Genomic DNA, 22893 nt, shown 5'->3' on the forward strand with positions numbered 1-22893 from the left:
AGAGGAACCGCGCGTGATCTGAGCATGCGCCCTAGCTTTCGCCCTCACTCGCATGGCGGAGCCCGGGGCGCGCCGCGGGGAGGCCCGCCGAATCGGGCGGTTCCGGCGGCGCCCGCGCTGAGCTGCGGGGGAGGGGAAAGGGACGCTCGTGCAACCGGTGCGTCTGCCCTCAGTGAGGCGGGGCGCGCAGCGGACGCCCCGGGCAGGGGCGGGAGTGGTGGTGGCGCCGGTGCCTGACACTGAAAGGGGCGGTGAGCGAGCTGCTCCGGTCTGGAGGCTCGGCTCGGCCTCCTGCGCCAGGACGGAGGGAAACGGCAGAGGCGGCGGCCCTCGGGCCGGCTGGTGAAGTGATGGCGGCGCCGGGCCCGGGGGCTGGGGCAGCCTCGGGCGGCGCTGGTTGTAGCGGTGGCGGTGCGGGCGCCGGCGCGGGCTCTGGGTCCGCGGGGGCCGGGGGCCGGCTGCCCAGCCGGGTGCTGGAGCTGGTGTTCTCCTACCTGGAGCTGTCGGAGCTGCGGAGCTGCGCCCTGGTGTGCAAGCACTGGTACCGCTGTCTACACGGCGACGAGAACAGCGAGGTGTGGCGGAGCCTGTGCGCCCGCAGCCTGGCCGAGGAGGCTCTGCGCACGGACATCCTCTGCAACCTGCCCAGCTACAAGGCCAAGGTAAGGGAACCCCCGGCCTCGACGCAGCCCCAGGTTCTGCCCTTGCCGCCCGCACTGCTTTCTCAGCCAAGCTGCTGGGTCCGACGCCTATAGCCTCACCATCCGCCACCGCTCCAGTCAGTACATTCCTCTCCCCCGCTTCCATACAGATCTTGGGGATTGAAGTTCCACGCAACCCACTCCACTTTTTAAAAGACTAGTTTCCTATCGCTCCTACTTTCGCCAGTCTTTGCCCTCAGAGTAACCAGACGATTGTACCTTTTAATAACTATTATTCTTTTCCCTGGCCTCCTAAAAGACTTTTTTGTTACATTACATTCTTTCCGCTGCTTTTAATAGGAATTAGTTTCTAAGATCTTGCATTTACCTCACCTTTCCTAAGCTCTGATTTGTAATCACATTTTCTTTCATGTCCCCCCCGCCTCATATTTTCTTTAGTTCACTATATTTCAGGCTTACAAGTGAATGTCCTCGGTCTTCTGCTAAAGAACTTTTGAGATTACAGGCTTTCATAAACCATTGGTACCGCATAGCTGTCATTCTGCCCTTTGTGACTATTATTTATTGGCTGCTTCCTTGCTAACTTTTTCATAGTTCTACCTTGGGATTGTCTCATCATCTGTTCCCTTTGTCATAAGTTTCTGAATCCTTTGTTTTCTCCTAGCTTCTTGTCCGTATTCTTTCACTGTCATAGTACAAAGTAAAATGTCGAATAACAGATTGTGGTAGGTCTGTGGGGATTCTCGAGGCCATGTAAACAAAGAGCCTTAGATATTGTTATTCAGTATCCATCAATATAGATGAAAGAGGATAAAGTCTGACCTGGAGTGTAATAAACATCTTTTTTTTTTTTAATGCTATAGTCAACGAAGGGTCAGAGGAAGAAGTCAATTATTTTTTTCATGTAGAATGTGTGTTTGTGTATGTATATATTTAATTTTGATTTTTCTTTATTGAGACAGTCTTGCTGTTTGTAGCTCAGTCTGGTCTCCAACTCACCATCCTGCCATCCTTCTGCTTTCTGAGTCCTGTGATTATGGGCCTGTACTACAACTCCTGGTTTATTCGTCTATAAAGACAAATCTTAGTTTAATAAGGTAAAGAATAGTGTTATTAAAGATGTCAACTATTAGATCTATTGTTTTTCTCTTTAAGTTAACATTTGCCAGGAGAATATGTATAATAGATACTTAATGGATACTAGTTGTAGTTTATAGAAGAGTGTAGAAGATTAGTTTTGTCCTAATTTGTTTAATGTGTGGATTTCTTTAATAATTTTTAATGGAAAAAGTTCCATAAGTTTAATTTTTTGGCTTAGTTTAAGACTTTTCTAGTAATAAATATATTCATGAGTCATGAATGTATAACTCATGTAACAAGTAATAGATTACATGCCTATGTGAGTCAAGTTTCAATAGAAGCAAAATAATATAAAGAAAAATGTCTTCCTTTGGTGCTTATCCTCCTTATCCTTTCCCTCCTTGAAGGCAACCTATATTATCATTTGTCTTGTATCCTTCCAGAGATATTTTTGTTTTCTTGCCTGCCTGCCTACCCTGCCTGCCCTGCCTTCCCTCCCTACCTCCCTCCCTCCCTTCCTTCTTTCCTTCCTTCCTTCTCCCTGCCCACCTTTCCTTTCCTTTCATTTTGTGCCAGTTCACGGCTTAGATGCTGTCCTTGGAGTTTTTTTGTTGTTGTTTTGTTGTGTTTTTATTTTTGTTTTGCTCAATCCTGGAGCTCTTGTCACCACAACCACAGCTCCACTTCTAGCTCTTTGGTGTTAAATTGAAGATAAGAGTTTCATAGACTTTCCTGTCTGGGTTGAATTTGAACTGAGATTCTAAGATCTGTCTCCTGAGTAGCTAGGATTACAGGCATGAGCCATTGGTGCTCAGCTTATTTTAGTTTTCTTAAGCTTTTAGTATTTTATATACCTTTCTACTATGAACACTACAGTATTAGTCTTGTACTAGTGATAGATTCTTTTCTGGTGTTGCATGATCTTTTCTGAAAATCTTGAGGATGAAAGGGGTTAGATAGTCTAGTAGGGAACTCTTAAATGTGGTAGAAGAAGGAAAAAGGTATAGAAATAACTTTAGTGCATGGAACACATTGCTCCTTACTGTGAGATGTAAAAAGGTCTACTAGAAAATCCAGTGAAAGGGGCTGGGAAGGTGGCTCAGTGGTAGAGCACTTGCCTTGCATGCTCGAGGCCCTGGGTTCGATTCCTCAGCACCACATAAGAAAAAAGCCGGAAGTGGCGCTGTGTGGCTCATGGCTCAAGTGGTAGAGCGCTAGCCTTGAGCTAAAGAGCTGAGGGACAGCACCCAGGCCCAGAGTTCAGGCCCCACGACCGGACCCAAAAAAAAAAAAAAAAAGAAAATCCAGTGAAAGAAGACAATTAGCATTTGAGTAGAGAATTTATAAAGATGGGATGGATTTGAGTAGTTTGTGAAGAGGAAGTACTCTGAACAGAAGAACAATAAGAGGAAATACAGGCACCATGGTGAATTAAAAACACAAACTTATTGATGCTGTTCCCATTGGGAAGTTACATGGTAGTGGAGGAATGGATATTAATTGAATAATCTTACAGTTGTAAAACTGTATTTGGTAAGTATGATAAAGGAGAGATTCTTGATATCCTGAGAGTAATGGAAGATTGGATTTAGGTAGGGAGGTTAGGGAAGGCTTAGAGAACATTTTAGAATTGAACAGCATGATTATGAGGAAAAGGAAGAATGAAGTTGAAACATATCCAGCAAAAGTGATGCTGGTATGAGATAAAATGGAAGAAATAGTCTGGGGCCAAACTATAGGGAAGACATTTCCAAATATAAGCAATAGATTTAAGGACATATGGATTGGTAATATGATTATTTTGCTCTTTTCATTAGTATACATTATTTACACAGAGGGAGGAATTTCATTGTGACCTTTGCACACATTTGCCATGTATTCCAGTCAATCTGATCCCCCCTTTATCACTTTCCCTACCCCACTATACCTGATTCTTTTTCTTTTTCTTTCTTTTTTTGGTTGGTTTTGGGCCTTGATCTCTGGGCTTGGGCGCTGTCCCTGAGCTCTTCAGCTCAAGGCAAGTGCTCTACCCATTTGAGCCATAGGTTTTCGGGTGGTTAATTAGAGATAGGAGCCTCATGGACTTTCCTGCCTGGGCTGGCTTTGAACCATGATCCTCAGATCTCAGCCTCCTGAGTAGCTAGGATTAAAGGCGTGAGCCCCCAGCACCTGGCTTATTTTTAATTTTAAAGAGGTTATTTCTGATTTCACTGTGGAGGACAGCTTGGATGGGGGCATTAAATCAGTTAGGAAGTAGGTAGTGAGGGAAATGGAGATAAATTGGCAGATTCAGGAAATAAAATTATAGAATTTGGCAATAGGTTTAAAATAGGGATGAGGAAAAGGGAGGTGCTAAGGATGACTGGTAGGTATCAGACTTACATAATATAGGGATTACTGAGTTAGATTTTGCAACAATGGCAACAAGTTCAGCAATGGTAGATTAAAATTCAGTGGTTTTGAGACAGCTAGAAGTTGGAAACTTATGAGGTTAGAGGTTAGTGAAGGGGTCTAGGCTAAAGATCTGAAACATTTATTTAGATTAAATGAAGGAAAACAATGGCTGTAAGGTAAGCTGGAACTAAATATATCATTGAAGGTCTTTTGAAATACAATCTTAGACCTGTTGTTTGGGCTTTCAACAGAGGAATGATGAACTAAATAAAAGCTGTACTTTTGAAGAGATTAGGTCTAAGAGATTAGGTCTAAAACAAATACAGTATAGAAAAGGAAGGATATGGCTGAGAGAACTTAGAGAACAAGTGACAGCTGACTGGGTAAGTGAAATGAGGGAAAAGGCAAAACTAAGGAGACACAGTAATAGAGAAGAATGAGAACATATTTAGATAGCATAAAGGTGGAAGGTACTTGAAATTGGTCTATTTGGAACCTTTCTTCCTCCCTTCTCTTCTCTTTCCCTTTTCTCTCTTCTCCCTTCCATACTTTTCTTCCTTCCCCTTTTCTCCCTTCCCTTCTTTCCCATCTTTCCTTTCCTTCCTTCCTTTTCCCTTCCCTTTTTTCTTTGCTGTAGATCATTCTCAGACCTAATGCTGTGTCACTGATCTACATAAAGGGATTTTCTTTTTCAAAATTCATGTTTTACATTTTACCAAATAATAAGTAGTTATTTTAGCCATACTTTACATCTAACTATAGTTCTCTAAATTTCAGACTTAACTAGGTATTAACTGTTTTCTATAATATGAAATTCATGAAACTGAGATAGAAACTATGTATTTATTTATTTATTTTTATTTTGCTAGTCCTGGAGCTTGAACTCAGGCCCTGGGCACTGTCTTTGAGCCTCTCTGTACTCAAGGCTAACGCTCTACCACTAGAGCCACAGCACCACTTCCAGCTTTTTTTGTTTATGTGGTACTGAGGAATCACACCTAGGGCTTCATGCATGCTAGGCAAGCACTCTACCACTAAGCTACATTCCCAGCTCTGTTTTTACTTATTAATTTTGTAGTTTTCCATTGCATCTGAAATTTTCAGTATATATTTCTACAAAACAAGGACACATGGTGTGGGTCCTGGCTCAAGTGATAAAGTATTTTCCTAGCATTCCTGAGGCACTGGGTTCATTCCTCAGAACTGATGCCGAGCAGGGGAAGGGAGTATTTAATATAATTATTATACTGTTATCATTTCTAAAAGGAAATTTACAATAATTTCCCTTCCTTCCCTCCTCCTTCTCTTTTTCCCTCCATCCCTCTCTTTTTCTTTCTTTCTTTCTTTTTTTTTGGTTGGTCGTGGGGGTTGAATAGCCTGGGCGCTGTCCCTCAGCTCTTCAGCTCAAGGCGAGCGCTCTACCACTTGAGCTACAGCATCACTTCCGGTTTTCTGGTGGTTTATTGGAGATAAGAGTCTCACGGTCTCTCCTGCCCGGGCTGCAGCGGGCTGGGAAGGTAGCTCAGCAATAGAGTGCATGCCTTGCAAGCATGAGGCCCTGGGTTCGATTCCTCAGCACCACATAAACAGAAAAATCCGGAAGTGGTGCTGTGGCTCCAGTGGTAGAGCGTTAGCCTTGAGCTGAAGAGCTGAGGGACTGCGCCCAGACCCAGAGTTCAGGCCCCATGACCGGCAAAAAAAAAAAAAAGGAATATAAGGAAGATCTCAGCCTCCTGAGTAGCTAGGATTACAGGCGGGAGCCACCAGTGCCCCTCCCTTCTTTCTTTTATTTTTTGGGGATGGTTTTGGAGTTTGACTTCAGGGCCTGGATCCATTTTGCTCAAGGCTAGCACTCTACCACTTGAGCTCCACTTCCAGTTCTTTGTGGTTTATTAGAGATAAGAGTTTCACAGAGGGCTGGGAAGGTGGCTCAGTGGTAGAGCGCTTGCCTTGCATGCCTGAGGCCCTGGGTTCGATTCATCAGCACCACATAAGCAAAAAGAAAAACGCCAGAAGTGGCGCTGTGGCTCAAGTAGTAGAGTGCTAGCCTTGAGTTGAAGAGCTGAGGGACAGCACTCAGGCCCAGAGTTCAGGCCCTACGACTGGACCCAAAAAAAAAAAGAGTTTCACAGATTTTCCTGCCTGTGTTCCTGACTTGGATATTCTCAGGTCTCAGCCTCCTTAGTAGCTAGCATTATTGGTGTGAGTCACCAGTGCCCAGGTATAATAATTTCTTAATATTAGAAAAATCACTGATTTCCATTTTGTCTCATAAATGTCAAATACTGTACTTTTAACTTGTAGTTTATTCAAGATCTATATAAGATTTCCATGGAAATACATCTTTTAAGGCTGTTAGTCTGTAGATTGACTCTTTGCCTCTTACCCATGCAACACATTTGTTATCATCCCAGATTTTACTGATATTGTTCCCATAGTATTGATTAACATGCTTTTCTGTCCTCTGCGTTTCCTATAGAGTGCAATTAATTTATATTTTTGGCAAGGTTTTTTTCTTATTAGAATCAAGTTTATAGATGTGTTAGAAAATAAGATCTGTATAATATGAAGTAGACAATGGTTGATAGGAATTTAAGAGAGAAATGAAAGAGTGAGTGGCCCAGGTTAAGAATAGCTTTATGGAGGTGGTGTTAGAAAATGTGTGGGAAGAGGAAAGCAGATATGATACTGTATACAAGGAAAGTAGAAAAGGAAATAGGAAGACTCTGATCTGGAGGACAAAGAATTTGTAGTTGATGTTGTACTAAATATAAAACTTACCAAAATTTATTAAAACTGGCATGAGCTGATAAAGGTGTTATTTTAGAATTTAAGGGGGCAGAGGAAGGGTGGTCACTAAAAGAACATAGTAGAAGTCATTCCAGTGAAATAGGAAGATTTCATAGATGTTTGTGGAAGAGGTTGTCAGTACTGCCAAGGTGACAAATGAAATAAAAAGTAACAAGAATTTATATGACTTAGGAATATAAGGAAGGGGGCTAGGAAGGTAGCTCAGCAGTAGAGTGCATGCCTTGCAAGCATGAGGCCCTGGGTTCGATTCCTCAGCACCACATAAACAGAAAAATCCGGAAGTGGCGCTGTGGCTCCAGTGGTAGAGCGCTAGCCTTGAGCTGAAGAGCTGAGGGACAGCGCTCAGACCCAGAGTTCAGGCCCCATGACCGGCAAAAAAAAAAAAAAAGGAATATAAGGAAGTATTAAGTCTTTTATAATTAGGAATTCTCTTGATGTTATTCTCTTAATTAGTTTTTTTTGGGGGGAAGGAGTTGGTCAGTCATGACCTCAGCCTAGGTACTGTCCCTGAGCTCTTTTGCCCAAGGCTAGTGCTCTACTACTTTGAGCCACAACTCCACTTCCAGTTTTCTGGTGGTTAGTTGAAGATTAGAATCTCACCTTCCTGCCTGGGCTGACATCAAACCACAGTCCTCAGATCTTAGCCTCTTGAGTAGCTAGGATTACAGGCATGAGCTACTAGTGCCGGACCCAGCTTCGTAACTAATTCTTCTTGAGTTATTTATTTATTTATTTATTTGGATCCGGTCGTGGGGGGCCTGGGCACTGTCCCTCAGCTCTTCAGCTCAAGGCGAGTGCTCTACCACTTGAGCCACAGCCCCACTTCCGGCCTTTTTTTTTTTTTTTTTGCTTATGTGGTACTGAGGAATCGAACCCAGGGCCTCATGCATGCAAGGCAAGCGCTCTACCACTGAGCCACCTTCCCAGCCCCTTCTTGAGTAATTTAGACAGTACTTGTTTGGGATATTTTTCTCCCTTATTTCCCTTTTTTTTTTTTTTTGGTAGTGGTGGCACTGGAAATTGAATCCAGAGCCTTGAGCCTGCTAGAAAAATTCTATATCATTCAACCATATCACCCAGCCTTTCTTTCATTAACTCTTACATTCTGATCCCTTAGCTACTTAAAAGTATATACTGATACAGATAGAGAAAAACATAGGAATATTTCAGCTTTACAGCTTCCTTAGGAATATATGAGATACCTGAAAGAAGCAGTTAAAAAAATGCTATGCAGCAATTTTTTAATGGCTAATAATAAATGAGCACACTTGATGAAAAGCCTGAATTCCTGATTTCTGGGCTCCTGTACTAATTAGCTGTTGACTTTAAGGGCTGTGTCCTCTTTCTAGATTTGGACTAGTCTTAATGCTAAGACTCTGGAGTCTCAGCAATAAGTCCTAGCCTTCTACTGCTACGGGATATTTTTTAAAAATTTTTAAGTGGGGGCTGGGAAGGTGGCTCAGTGGTAGAGTGCTTGCCTTGCATGCATGACGCCCTGGGTTTGATTCCTCAGCACCACATAAGCAGAAAAAGCTGGAAGTGGTGCTGTGGCTCAAGTGGTAGAGCGCTAGCCTTGAGCTGAAGAGCTCAGGGACAGTGCCCAGGCCCAGAGTTCAGGCACCAGGACAAAAAAAAAAAAGTGATGTAAAAAGGTTACAATTCCATACATCAGATTATCAGTACAGTGCATCTTGATCAGTGACACCCCTTCTACTCTTCTCCATTCTCTCCTGCTCTCCCTACTTTCAAGTTATGGTAGTTCAGCTCTTATATAATGTACATTGAATATAATGACTACAATTGCTCAGCCTGCCTCTCTCCTTTTATATATGTGCTATGGGATATTTTGATTTAACTTAAGAAAGGATTGTTTATTTTTATTATTTTTGAATTTTATAAATTTTATTCTAAAAGTGATGTACAGAGGGGTTACCAATTCATAAGTCAGGTAATCCCTTCATTCTCTCCCAATTTAGTTTAGTTCATTTTCAACATAGCTTCTAAAGAGAAGGGATTTTTTTTTTTTTTGTCGGTCTTGGGACTTGAACTCTGGGCCTGGGCGCTGTCCCTCAGCTCTTCAGCTCAAGGCGAGCGCTCTACCACTTGAGCTACAGCGCCACTTCCGGTTTTCTGGTGGTTTATTGGAGATAGGAGTCTCACGGTCTTTCCTGCCCGGGCTGGCTTTGAACCGCGATCCTCAGATCTCAGCCTCCTGAGTAGCTAGGATTACAGGCGTGAGCCACCAGCACCAGGCAAGAGAAGGGATTTTTAAAGTGATGTAGAAAAGTTTTTTTGTTTTTTTTTTTTTTCATTTGGTCATGGGGCTTGAACTCAAGGCCTGGACCCTGTCTCTGGGGCTGTTTTGCTTAAGGCTAGTACTGTACTACTTTGAGCCACAGCGCTACTTCTGGTTTTCTGATAGTTAATTGGAGGTAAGTCTCATGGACTCTCCTGCCTAGGATGGCTTGAACTGGAATCCTCAGGTCTCAGCCTCCAGAGTAGCTAGGATTACAGGCATAAGCCACTAGCACCTGGCCAAAAGTTTTAAATTATTAAAACACAACGAATTGTTACTATTTAAATGAAGTAGCTACTTTTATATGTTTTTTGGAGCTTAAATCTACAATTATTGAAGAGTTAAAATAACTTGTCTTTTTGGTAGTTTGCTCTTAATGGCTACAAGTCCTGTTGGTTGAATTTACTTGCTATGTAGAGGATCTTTATTTGGTAAAATGAGAGTGGCAATGTCTCAGTGTATGAGTAATACCTAGCAAGTATGCTAAGGATCTACGTTAGTTTGTGGTTACTAAAAATTTTCATAAACTGTCAAGCTGTTATGACTAAAGTATTTTATATAAAAGAGATTTTTTTTCAGTGCTGAGGATGGAAGCCAGTGTCTTGTGCATGCTAGGCATGTACTCTATCACTGAGTTATACCCCAGCTCCAAAGTATAATTTATTTTGATTATAGAATTGTATGAAAATATACATCTCTTGGGGCTGGGGCTGTGGCTTAAGGGGTAGAATGCCTGTTTGGCAAACAGGAGGTCCTGAGTTCAACCCCAGTACCACACACACCAATAAAAACAAAATACTTTAAAAAAAAAAAAAAAGAAAAGGAAAAAATGTACAAGTGAAAAAAAAATGCTTTAAGGAATTTCTTTATACTGATCAGCAAGTTTTACCAGTGACTCATGACAAATCTAGTTTCATGTTTACCCAACACACTCTGTCCTCCTCTGTCCCTGCATATTTTTAAGAAATTCCTACTTACTTTTGTTTCATCCAAAAACATTTTATTATTTCTAAAATACAAGGATTCTTGGGCATATCTTTTGATATTTTAAGAAGTCTACCCGATAGGCTGGGAAGATGGCTCAGTGGTAGAATGCTTGCCTCACGTGCATGAGACCCTGGATTCGATTCCTCAGCACCACATAAACAGAAAAAGCCGGAAGTGGTCCTGTGGCTCAAGTGATAGAGCAGTGCTAACCTTGAGCTGAAGAGCTCAGGGATAGCACCCAGGCTCTGACAAAAAAAAAAAAAAGTCTACTTGAAGAATTTATATAGTACAATTTAGAATTTGGTCAGCAACAAGCAGGTTGGCAGTTGTTTGTTACACAAGGTCTCATTTTGTTTCCCAGGATGATCTCAAACTGGTTGAAATGGTCCTTCATTCTTAGTCTCAAGAGATGACTGCAGGCATGTATGAACATGCCTAATTCCAGTTGGAAGTTATTTTTAATGTATAATCCTCCTCCTCTCCCCCTATTTGTAGGGCTTGAACTCAGCGCCTGGGCACTGTTGCTGAGCTCTAGTTGCTCAAGGCTAGTGTTCTACCACTTTGAGCAACGTGTCCACTTCTTGTTTTCTGGTGGTTAATTGGAGATAAGAGTCTCATGGACTTTCCTGCCTGGGCTGGCTTTGAACTACAGTCCTCAGGTCTCAACCTCCTGAGTAGCTAGAATTGGAGGTGTGAGCTACTAGCACCCAGCATGTTGTATAATCTTAATGTTTGGTTCCTATCCTAAAACTTAAGCCAATATTTGGAAACACTTGGTTATTTAAAAAGATAGCCTTATTATTTAAAAACATAAGCCTCAAATTTGGGTACTTTTCAATATTTAAGAAAAATTAAATTTGTTTTCTTTGATATGTTTCTCATCTTTTTAGGTGCGTGCTTTCCAACATGCCTTCAGCACTAATGACTGCTCCAGGAATGTCTATATCAAGAAGAATGGCTTTACTTTACATCGAAACCCCATTGCTCAGAGCACTGATGGTGCAAGGACCAAGATTGGTTTTAGTGAGGGCCGCCATGCGTGGGAAGTATGGTGGGAGGGCCCTCTGGGCACTGTGGCAGTAATTGGAATTGCTACAAAACGGGCCCCCATGCAGTGCCAAGGTTATGTGGCATTGCTGGGCAGTGATGACCAGAGCTGGGGCTGGAATCTAGTGGACAATAATCTGCTGCATAATGGAGAAGTCAATGGCAGTTTTCCACAGTGTAATAATGCACCAAAATATCAGGTGAGAAACAGATATTTTCTCAACTGTAGGCCTTGTTGAAATCACACATAAATTTGTTTAAACTTAGAAATTTTTATTTAGCAGTTATGAGGTATTTTTGGTTATAATTGTTTAAATGATATATATTGTTTAAGTGATATTTATTTCCTAATACATATTTGACCTTGAACAACTTATCTTAGGTATAGATCAGGGGTTACCAAGCTTTTTCTGAACAAGACTAGGGTAGATACTTTAAGCTTTGCAATTTGTATGGTCTCTGTCACAGCTTTCAACTGTTGTTACAGCATGAACCTAACTATAGATACTGTGAATGAGTGAATGTGACTGTGCCCAAGTAACTAGTTATTGTCTTCAGTTATGGTCCAGTGACTATAGTTCGCCTGCTCATCTCTTGCTTGAAGTTTTCATCTTTCCTATGTTGTGGCACATCCAAATCTTTTCTTGTGTATAGGCTAGTACTGAGGCTTGAGCCCAGGTACTGCTTTTGGCCAGCTTTTGTGCTCTAAGCTGGTATCTAACTAATTTGAAGTACACTTCCACTTTTAGCTTTTTCCTGGCTAATTGGGGGTAAGACTCTCAAGATTTTGTCTTCCTAGGCTGATTCCAAACTTTGATCCTTAGATGTCAGCCTCCTGAGTAACAATTATAGATTTGTTGCCTGTCCCAAATCTATTTTAGATATCTTAGATACCTCAGCCCATCAAATACATCTCTGTGTATTTGACACACACACACACACACGCACACGCACACGCACACACACACACATGCATATTCACCTTTTGGTATTTACTAATTTGTGCATTCAAAGCCCTTGGAGGCACTTGACTGTAGAGACAGGCAAGTTCAGGCAAACTTATATGTTTTTATTCTTTTCATTTTAACCTTAAGCCATATTCATTCTATTTTAGAGACAATTTGGGTACTTTTTAATATTTAATTCCTATTGCTAAAAGCCTACCACAGATTTGGCAGATGGTAAGATACAAAAATCTGATAAAAACTAAAAGTCTTAAGGAACTAAGACTTTTGCTTGATTAATTTTTTTTTATTTTATTTTTTTTTTGTGCTGGCCCTGGGGCTTGAATGTAGGGCCTGGGTACTGTCCCTGAGCTTTTGTGCTCACGACTAACACTCTGTCATTTATGCCTCAGCTCTGCTTCTGGCTTCTTTAATAGTTAGCTGGAGGTAAGAGTCTTACAGACTTCCTTGCCCCAACTGGCTTTGAGTTGCAATCCTCAGACCTCAGCCTTCTGAGTATTTCTTGGTATTTCTTGTAATGACATCAAGCAAGTCATACTAAAGTAGAACTAAAAATACATCCCATTTTCTGATGCATGAAAGTTAGAATTTCGTTTCACAGAAAAAGTTGGAGGATTCTTTCATATAATCCCTTATTGTACTTGCAGGCACGTACCCTATAGAAAGGGGTATTTTGGCCTACTATTGTAGAGAAGGTCTTGTTATTATACTCGCAGTAAGTTTGTGTTAGAAGTCCTTAAGTCTTGTTTTCAGGCAATTAGCATGTTTGATTTCAGTTCTCAGTTATTTATTTATTTATTTTTGGTGGTTGTGGGCCTGAACTCTGGGCCTGGACATTGTCCCTGAGCTCTTCAGCTCAAGGCTAGCATTCTAGCACTTGAGCCATAGCACTACTTCAAGCTTTTTCTGCTTATGTGGTGCTGAGGAATCGAACCCAGGGCCTCATGCATGCAAGGCAAGCACTCTACCACTGAGCCACCTTACCAGCTCCTCTTCTCAGTTTATTGAGACTTGTTTTATTCTCAGCATATAGTTTATTTTCAAGGCTATTCCATGTGTGCTTAAAAAAAGGATGTATATTTTATTCTTGGATATAGTATTATTTAAATGACAATTATGTCAAGTTAATAAGAGTTCAAGTCTGTATTATTAATGACTTTTTGTTTTGTTTTGTTTTTTGTCGGTCTTGAATTCTGGGCCTGAGTGCTGTCCCTGCATTTTTTAGCCCAAGGCCTAATGCTCTTCCACTTGAGCCACAGTGCCATTTCCAGTTTTCTGGTGCTTCACTGGAGATAAGAGTCTCACAGACTTTCCTACCCAGGCTGGCTTTGAGCCGTGATCCTCAGATCTCAGCCTCCTGAATAGCTAGGATTACAGGCGTGAGCCATCAGAGCCGGCTTAATGATTTTTCTGATTTTTTTTTTAAGTTTCTGATTGACATATTGAAAATACTGATAGGAAACAATATGATGTTTTAATACATGTAGACATTTGCATAGTGATCAAATCAGTAAAAAATAACATATCCGAGCCAGGTGCTGGTGGCTCACGCCTATAATCCTAGCTACTCAGGAGGCTGAGATCTGAGGATCGCGGTTCAAAGCCAGCCCAGGCAGGAGAGACCATGAGACTCCTATCTCCAATAAACCACCAGAAAACCGGAAGTGGCGCTGTAGCTCAAGTGGTAGAGCGCTCGCCTTGAGCTGAAGAGCTGAGGGACAGTGCCCAGGCCCAGAGTTCAAGCCCCACGACCGACAAAATAAAAGTAACATATCTGTCATCTTAAACATTTATCATTTGTGCTGAGAAAAATATATTTTGAAATCTTAGATAACATTTTTGTTAGAGTTCTAATATTACACAGTACAATTTTTTCCTATCTCACTATAATTTTGTACCTACTGAAGAATCAGTACTTATATTGAGTAAACTATTGAAATCTTCTGATGTACCTTGTCTTTTTGGTTTTGTCAGTTTTTGGTTCATAATTTAAGAACTCTGTTATTATATGCCTATCTATTTCTAATTGTTACATCTTCCTGTCTCTTGAGGTTTTTTTTTTTTTTTTTTTTTTTGGGTCGGGTCGTGGGGCCTGAACTCTGGGCCTGGGCACTATCCCTCAGCTCTTCAGCTCAAGGCTAGCGCTCTACCACCTGAGCCACAGCATCACTTCCAGCTGAGGAATCGAACCCAGGGCCTCAGGCATGCAAGGCAAGCGCTCTACCACTGAGCCACCTTCCCAGCCACTCTTGAGGTTTTTAAATTCTTATATGATCTTTGACTCTGTTCATATTTTTTGTCTTTAATCATTTGTCAGATTTTAATTTTAGTCCTTCTAGCTTTTTTATGCTTAATATTACAGAGCACTTTTTCCCCCCACTCTCAGTTTTAACCAGTCTTGGGTTTCTTAGATCACTTTAAATGGATCTTGGTTTTTTTTTTTTGTGCCAGTCCTGGGGCTTGAACTCTGGGCTTGGGTGCTATCCCTGAGCTCCTTTTTGACCAAGCTAGCACTCTACCACTTGAGGCACAGCACCACTTCTGTAAACTGATTTTTTTTTTTCTTTTGGTCGGTCATGGGGCTTAAACTCGGCCTGGTGCTGTCCCTGCGCTCTTCAGCTCAAAGCTAACACTCTACCACTTGAGCCACAGTGCCACTTCTGGTTTTCTTGTGGGTGATTGGAGATAAGAGTCTCAAGGACTTTCCTGCCCGGGCTGGCTTTGAACCATGATCCTCAGATCTCAGCCTCTGAGTAGCTAGGATTACAGATGTGAGCCACCATTGCCCAGCTAACTGATTTTTTTTTTTTAATTATGGAAACAGCTTTATTCTCTGAAGTATATGTTTTCTTGTAATAGTAGTCAGTTAAGTTGTATAAACCCAAACTTTAAATTTTGTCTCATGTGGTATGCAGCAGCAAAAGAAGTTTTTAGTGTGCTGTTTTTAGTGTGGTTCCTTGGTACTTGTCCTGCCAATGTAATCCCTGTGGTCTCACTAAAATTTGGGCAGTTAATTCTCAGATTTGGAGGCTTATCCTTTCAGTCGTTCCATTGCACTGGGGTTTTCACAGTTCTCATTGTTCTGCCATTCCAAACTACCCATGGACATCTAACAACAGTAAAACTTCTGTTTTGTGCATGTGTGTCTGTTTGTGTGTGTGTTGTTTATATGTGTGTTGGTCCTGGGGCTTGAACTCTCAGGGTCTGGGCACTGTCCCTAAGCTTCTTTTGCTCAAGGCTAGTGCTTTACCACAGCTCTACTTCTGGCTTTTTACTGGTTAATTGAAGATAAGAGTCTTAGGGAGTTTTCTTGCCTGGGCTGGCTTCAAACTTTGATCCTCAGATCAGCCTCCTCAGTAGCTAGGATTATAGGTGTAAGGCATCAGCACCCAGCTGGTTTTTGTTTCTTATATTGTGTACATGGTATACACTTCAAAATGAAGCATACTTGTGAATTTCATTATTATTTTATTTATTTATTTAGCCAGTCCTGGGGCTTAAACTCTGGGCCTGGGTGCTGTCCCTGAGCTTTTGTGCTTAAGGCTACCACTGTACCACTTGAGCTACAGCTTCAGTTCTGGCTTTTTTTTGTTAGTTTTAGTGGAGATAAGAATCTCACAGACTTTTTTGCCCAGCCTGGCTTTGAACCATGATTCTCAGATCTCAGCTTGCTGAGAAGCTAGGATTTTAGGCATGAGCCACCAGTGCCTGGCTAGTAGTATTGTTTTTGTCTGCTTATTTTTATCTCCCATAAAATAGTAATAACCCTGAGATTGATGTAAGGTTAAATGGGATAAAGACAAAAGTCAGTTACTCAGCCACATTTTGTGGTTCTGAGGATTGAACCCATCCTCTAGGACTTTAGGCATGTCCCCAGCTCTTTTGTTTGTATTTTGTTTCTGAAATAGGTTCTTCCTTGCTTTGTTTGATTGATTCTGGAAGTTGAGAGCCTCTTGGTTTAGCCACTCACATAGCTGGAATTAAAGGAGTGTGCTACCACACCTTGTTTTTGTTTGTGTATTGTTGGGAGCAGTGGTAATGATGATGATTTGGAGAATTTTAGGTCCCTAAAATAGATTATGGGTTAATGAGTTACTTGGGAAAGAGGCAAAAAAAAAAAAAAATTGCAGTTATTTGTGAGAATATCATGAAAAAATTGATTTTTTATTATAAATTTTAAAACTTTCTATCTCTTCTTCTTCTTTTTTTTTGGTCAGTCATGAGCCTGGGCCTGGGTCTGGGCCTGGGCACTGTCCCTCATCTCTTCAGCTCAAGGCTAGTGCTCTACCAAGACTTGAGCCACAGCACCACTTCCTGTTTTCTGGTGGTTTATTGGAGAAAAGAGTATCACGGGCTTTCCTGGCTGAGCTCACTTTGAATTGCGATCCTCAGATCTCAACCTCCAGAGTAGCTAGGATTACAGGTGTGAGCCACCAGTACCTGGCTTCTACCTCTTAATTATATAGATTCAGAATTCTTTTTGTACATGCAAACTATAAAGGCAAGATAGTCTTCTTTCAAAATAGTAAAAGCACTGGATATATTGAATTTCCAGTTTAGTTTAACAAATGGCTGCTATTCCTAAAGCAATTAAGTGTTTTAGAGCAATAGAACATAAACTGCTTAATAAGTCCCTTTTATTGGGAGGAGAGAGAAAGCAGGGGGGAAACATGGGTCCTAGGCCTTGAATTCAGGACCTGGGTGTCCCTGTTTCTTTTGCTCAAGAGTAGCACTCTACCACTTGAGCCACAGCACCACTTCTGGCTTTTTCTGAGTAGTTTATTGGAGGTAAGTCTCATGATCTTTGCTGCCCAGGCTGGCTTTGACTGAGAGCCTCAGATTTCCAGCCTCCTGAGTAGCTAGGATTACAGGAGTAAGCCACTAGCCCCCTGCTGCATTTTTTGGTAGTAAAAATGATAAAGTTTATTAGGAAAGAAATACGAAAGAGAAGGGAGGTTGCATGGCACAATATTATGAGAACCACTCTGCATTTTTAGCATCTACGGTTAGGTTATTTATGATTATATAAATTCTACATTGTATGTAAAACTGCTTTATAAACTTTAAACCCATTATTACTAGAGTGATTTTTACAATTAATGTTTTTGGGGTTTTTTGTTTTGTTTTGTTTGTCAGTTGTGGGGCTTGAACTCTGGGCGCTTTCCCTCAGCTCTTCAGGTCAAGGAGAGCTTTCTACCCTGCTTACACAGCACCACTTCCAGTTTTCTAGTGGTTTATTGGAGATAAGAGTCTCACGGACTTTCCTGCCTGGGCTGGCTTTGAAACGTGATCCTCAGATCTCAGCCTCCTGAGTAGCTAGGATTGCAGGCATGAGCCACCGATGCCCGGCTACTCCTAGCTTTTTTGTGCCCGGCTCAATTAATATTATTTTAACCTTTTTTATGTTATAAAAATTATTTTATGCTGGATTCTGGTGGCTCACACCTGTAATCCTAGCTACTCAGGAGGCTGAGATCTGAGGATCGTTGTTCAAAGCCAGCCCAGGCAGCAAAGTCTGTGAGACTCTTATCTCCAATTAACCACCAGAAAACCAGGAGTGGTGCTGTGGCTCAAGTGGTAGAGCACTAGCCTTGAGCTGAAGAGCTCAGGGACAAGGGCCCAGGCCCAGAGTTCACCCACAACTTCCCCTCCCCCCCTCAAAAAAAATTGTGCCAGTCCTGGGGCTTGAATTTAGGGACTGAGTACTGTACTTGAGCTTTTATTCTCAAGGCTAGTCCTCTGCCGCCTGAGCTCCCTTTCTGGCTTTTTGATGGTTCATTGGAGAGAAGAGTCTCATGGGCTTTCCTGCCCAGGCAGACTTTGAACCACAATTCTCAGACCTCAGCCTCCTGAATAGCCAGGATGAATCACAGGATGAACAACCTGTTGTTGTTGTTTTTTCTCCCCCTTAAGCTAGGGCAATATTAGGGTTTGAATTCAGAGCCTTACACTAGCTAGGCTCGAGCAATACCACTGATCCATCCCTCCAGCTCTGTGTGTATGTGTTTGTGTGTGTGTGTTATTTAGGATAGAACCTCCTCCTTCTCTTCTTCCTCCTCCTCCCCCTCCCCCTCCCCCTCCTCCCTCTCTTCCTTCCTTTCCCTCTCCTCCTCCCCCTCTTCTCCCTCTCTTCCCTGTCTCCTCCTCCTCCTTCTCTTCCTCCTGCCCTCCTCTCCTCCCCTTCTCTTCTTCCTTCTTCTCTTTGATCCACCCCCCTTCTTTCCCGCCCAGGCTGGCTTCAAATCCAATCATCAGATCTTAGCCTCCTGAGTAGTTAGGATTACAGGCATGAGTCACCAGTGCATACAGGTTCAAGCTGACCTGGTCCAATTTCCCTTCTGTGGTCATTTGGGCTTATTTGTTTCACCTGGCTTGGCATCAGAATCTTTCTCATCCCAACCCCTCAAGTAGCTAAGATTATAGGCTTGAGCCATGGGTGCTGGGCTTTGTCATTCTAATTATTTTTAAGCATTCAGTTAAATGGAATTAAACACATTTACAATATATAATCATAACACTATAGCCAAAACATCCTTCATCCTCAATATAAACTTGTTACTCACTAAACAGTAACTCCCCATGTCTCCTGTTCCCCAGCCCCTGGAAATCTATATTCTATTTGTGTCTCTGGTTATACTAAGAACTTCATATAAATGGAGTCAATGTAAAGACAATATTTGTCTTTTTATGTCTGGCTTATTTTATTTAGCATAATGTGTTGTAACAGGTTAACATTTCTTTTTCTCTCTACTATTACATTATATGTAAATGCTATAGTAATTTTCAAAGACAATTTAGATAGACTTTTTATAGTAAAATATACCAAGTTGTAGAAAAGCCTTTAAGTGAAGAACAAGGAAAAATGTAAGGGCTGTTCAGGGGAACATTTGAGATGCTAATAACTAAATGTAGATCTTATATAAGTTTAAAAAAAAATGATCAGAGTGAGAGTGAGCATTTGTGGAAAGAATGATGTGTGTTAGTTATTTCTCCTAGATGGTTTCCCCTGACCAAAAAGTTTTCCTGAGCCAGTAATCCTAGCTGCTCAGGAGGCTGAGATCTGAGGATCACGGTTCAAATCCAGCCCGGGCAAGCAAAGTCCATGAGACTGTTATCTCCAATAAACCACTAGAAAACCGGAAGTGGCCCTGTGGCTCAAGTGGTAGAACGCTCGCCTTGAGCTGAAGAGCTGAGGGACAGCACCCAAGCCCGAGTTCAAGCCCCACAACCAACCAAAAAAAAAAAAAAAAAAGGTTTTCCTTTCTAGATAGCTTTTTTTTTTTGGTATTTTTTTTTTTTGGTCATGGGGCCTCAACTCTGGGTCTGGGTGCTGTCCTACTACCGGAGCCACAGCGCCACTTCCTGCTTTTTCTGCTTATGTGGTGCTAAGGAATCGAACCAGGGCCTCATGCATGTGAGGCAAGCACTCTACTACTGAGCCACCTTCCCAGCCCCTCTAGATAGCTTTTAAGATATATATTCTTAATTATGTTTTCAACTTCTTAATTGGTGTCATTTTTTTTTTTCTGGCTGTGCATTTGGTGGATTTTCTTCTAACTTTATGTAATATCTGTTTACAGATAGGAGAAAGAATCCGAGTCATCTTGGACATGGAAGATAAGACTTTAGCATTTGAACGTGGATATGAGTTCCTGGGGGTGGCCTTCAGAGGACTTCCAAAAGCCTGCTTATATCCAGCAGTTTCTGCTGTATATGGCAACACAGAAGTGACTTTGGTTTACCTTGGAAAACCTTTGGATGGATGACAGTGGCTTTTTTGGGTTGAAAGACAGAGTAGAGGAGACCTACTTGTGGAAAGTAGAATCATGAAGTGACAGTCATGTGTGCATGTCCAAGAAACATCCTGAAAACACATGAAGTTGTAAACTGGAGAAGCAACTCTACAGCAGAGATTATCTTAGTGTTTCCTCTTTCCACTGGGCCAGAATAATCCTCAGGGTTGCAGTTGGTTGAGTGGGCAGTTAACATATGCATGTTACAACAGATTTATCTCTTAAGTTGTCAATGTGTTCTTTCCAGCGTTAAAGGTGAGATGTTAGAGGTGCTGTAAAAGGGATAAGATAAGGAAAAACAAGATTTTTAAGTAGTTTGTTTGTGAAGAAAGATTGATTCCATCTTACAACTGCCTGTTCTTTCTCCAGTCTCCAGTCCTTTTTTTTTTCCCCCCCAGCCAGCTTGACTATTAGATAAGTATGAAACTGGTTGGGGTTTATTTAATATTTTTAATATATTGAGAAGCATGGTCTGCCTGGACTGCACTTCTCTAGCAATGAGAAATAAAATTGTGCAGCTATTTTAAAAGTTGTATATACAATATGTGTGTAAAAAAAAAAAGGACAAAGGGTTGCTTTGTTCTAGTTAAATTTCTTAAACAGACCACTACATGGTACAAAATTAGAATAATATTCGGGGAAAATTGGGTAACCATAAAAAAGAGGACTTTAAGAGGACATGTGTTGTGTTGGCTCATTTTGTGTTATTTTTGGTTTACAGTTCCTATAGCTATTACAGTTGTCTTTAAAAAAACAAAAACAATAAAAACCCCAACCAGCATCATGATAATGGTAAAGATTCCTCACCTCCTGACTTAAAATTGAGGGAAGGTAATTCTTCTAATTATACCTATATAAGTAAAGATGATTCTAAAACATAATAGTAATATGCATCTTTTGGTACCTGGTTTCATTTTTTGGCTTTCTGAGAAAGTGTCTCATTTTACAGGACAATGCTATGTGCTCTTGTAGTCCTCAAATATGAGAGCTGTTTGCCATAAACCGTAGGAAAAGAAATGGTTAATGGTTCTTTCATTTTCTAACTTTATAATGGTGTAGATGTTGTCAGATAATCTTAATTTAATATTGTTTACAACAAGCAACAGTCTAAGCCTCAAACTCTTCATTGGGGCTATCAAGAAAATGTTTACTCACCCATATGAAATAGCGCCAACCTGAGCTCAGGTTAAGAATATTCTTAATCTCATTATAGGTAATTGCTCCCATGGGACTTGAAATACAACACATTGTGCTGAAAATTTAGAGTTGGCAATATTTTGAAAGTTGTACTGGAGAAGAGATTAACATTTCCTATTTTACCTGATAAATCTTATCTCTTCACTAACTCTTGAATTAATAATCCAACACATAAGAGCTGAGATTTTTCTTTTGTTAGAAGAGAAACATCTTTCTGTGTGAAAGTATAAATTGTACGGTTTCAGATACATAAGAATTGATCAAAGCAAGTGAAATCTTTGTACTTTTTAGATTATTGCTCTATTTATATTTTGCTTTAAATCTAACAAAATTAGGGACAGCAAGCAGCTTGCTGGGGTTCTTGGGTTGCTCCTAGAGAGTTAAAATGAACAATACTCCGATGAAGCAGGAGATTTCAGCCATAGAACAAAAATTTGTTGTTGCTACCTGAAAGGTTTACAAGTATTTATTATGTTTCTGGGCCATTGCTTGAAAAGTGAAATTTGTTATTTCCTTTTGATAGCCCTATCAAGAAGAAACTTAGTTGTATAGAGTGAAGTTGTATGTGAAATATATTTGAGACTGTAGTTGACACAGAAATTGATTTTTCAACTCAACTCAATTTGATGAGATGTAAAATTTGACTAACGATGAGAACTGGGTCAGGATGAAAAATGACTGTTTAGACAATGATGAAGTCCTTTAAATACTTGTTGCATTTCAGGTTGTGATACAGCCAATTTCAAGAGCTTTTGCTGATAATTTCGTTTGTAACTTCTGTTTGTCCCATTAGTAAACATTTGTAACCTGGTCTTGAAGGTGCTGATTGGAAAAACATATAGCAAACACATAGGTGTTTCATATTGAACCTAGGATCAGATAATTGCCTGACTATTTAACAAGCCATTTGGATCTCAAAGATTTGAATTTGCAAGTTTTATAAAATAGAAGTTGCTAGTTAGTGTGAATATTGGGGGAAATGAAGAGCCTTCATTTATAACCTGATAAATGACTGGTTACTAGAGACTAATAGCAGCTATCCAGATTATTAAAATGAACTGTTCAATGTTCAAGGAAATCCCTTTTTCATTGGTGCTGAGAGCATTTAAGTAGAAGACAGTTGCACCTGAAGGTGGTATGTAACTCACCCTAAATCATTGCTTCTCAACCTTGGCTGTGCTTTGGAATCACTTCAAAATGTGTTTTTAAAAATATTTATGCTTAGATCCCATGCCATAGTTTCTGATGTTGGTTTGGGATATGACTTGACCATAAGGATTTTTTTTTTAACTTTCTGATGATGTCAATATGACATTGAGAACAGTTGATCTAAAATTCACATAGGATTTTCTTATCTGCAAAACAAAATTCTTGCTCCCTCCCTTCACTACCTCACAAGGATATTGAAGGTAAAAGAAGTAATGGGAAAGTGTGATGTGAACAAAAAGTACTATTGGGAGACAATAGCACTTTCAGCCACAACAATGATCAGGAAAAAATGTGCAGTCCAATTTACAGTGTTGCCTTGGGAGACAGGGAGCATTCCTTTGGTTCTTTAATGAAGCATGCAGATGTGGAAGCAGACATTACTATTCCTCTGAATCATACTATGGTCTTCTGTTATACTCGAGATCAGCTGTTTTAATTATCTGGTTTGACGT

The 22893-nt window shown here is 40.8% G+C and overlaps 1 protein-coding gene across 1 annotated transcript; it reads left to right on the forward strand.

The window, feature by feature from the left end:
- The first annotated feature begins 56 nt into the window (after nucleotides 1-56).
- Nucleotides 57-22647, forward strand: Fbxo45 (F-box protein 45). The gene is made up of 3 exons (XM_042668949.1): nucleotides 57-662; nucleotides 11121-11477; nucleotides 19823-22647. The coding sequence occupies exons 1-3, from the start codon at nucleotides 351-353 to the stop codon at nucleotides 20006-20008; spliced, it is 855 nt and encodes a 284-aa protein (XP_042524883.1). The 5' UTR covers nucleotides 57-350; the 3' UTR covers nucleotides 20009-22647.
- The last annotated feature ends 246 nt before the right edge of the window (nucleotides 22648-22893 follow it).

The sequence above is a fragment of the Dipodomys spectabilis genome, unplaced genomic scaffold (genome assembly GCF_019054845.1).
Source record: "Dipodomys spectabilis isolate Male_0828 unplaced genomic scaffold, ASM1905484v1 ptg000017l, whole genome shotgun sequence".
Taxonomy (NCBI): Eukaryota; Metazoa; Chordata; class Mammalia; order Rodentia; family Heteromyidae; genus Dipodomys; species Dipodomys spectabilis.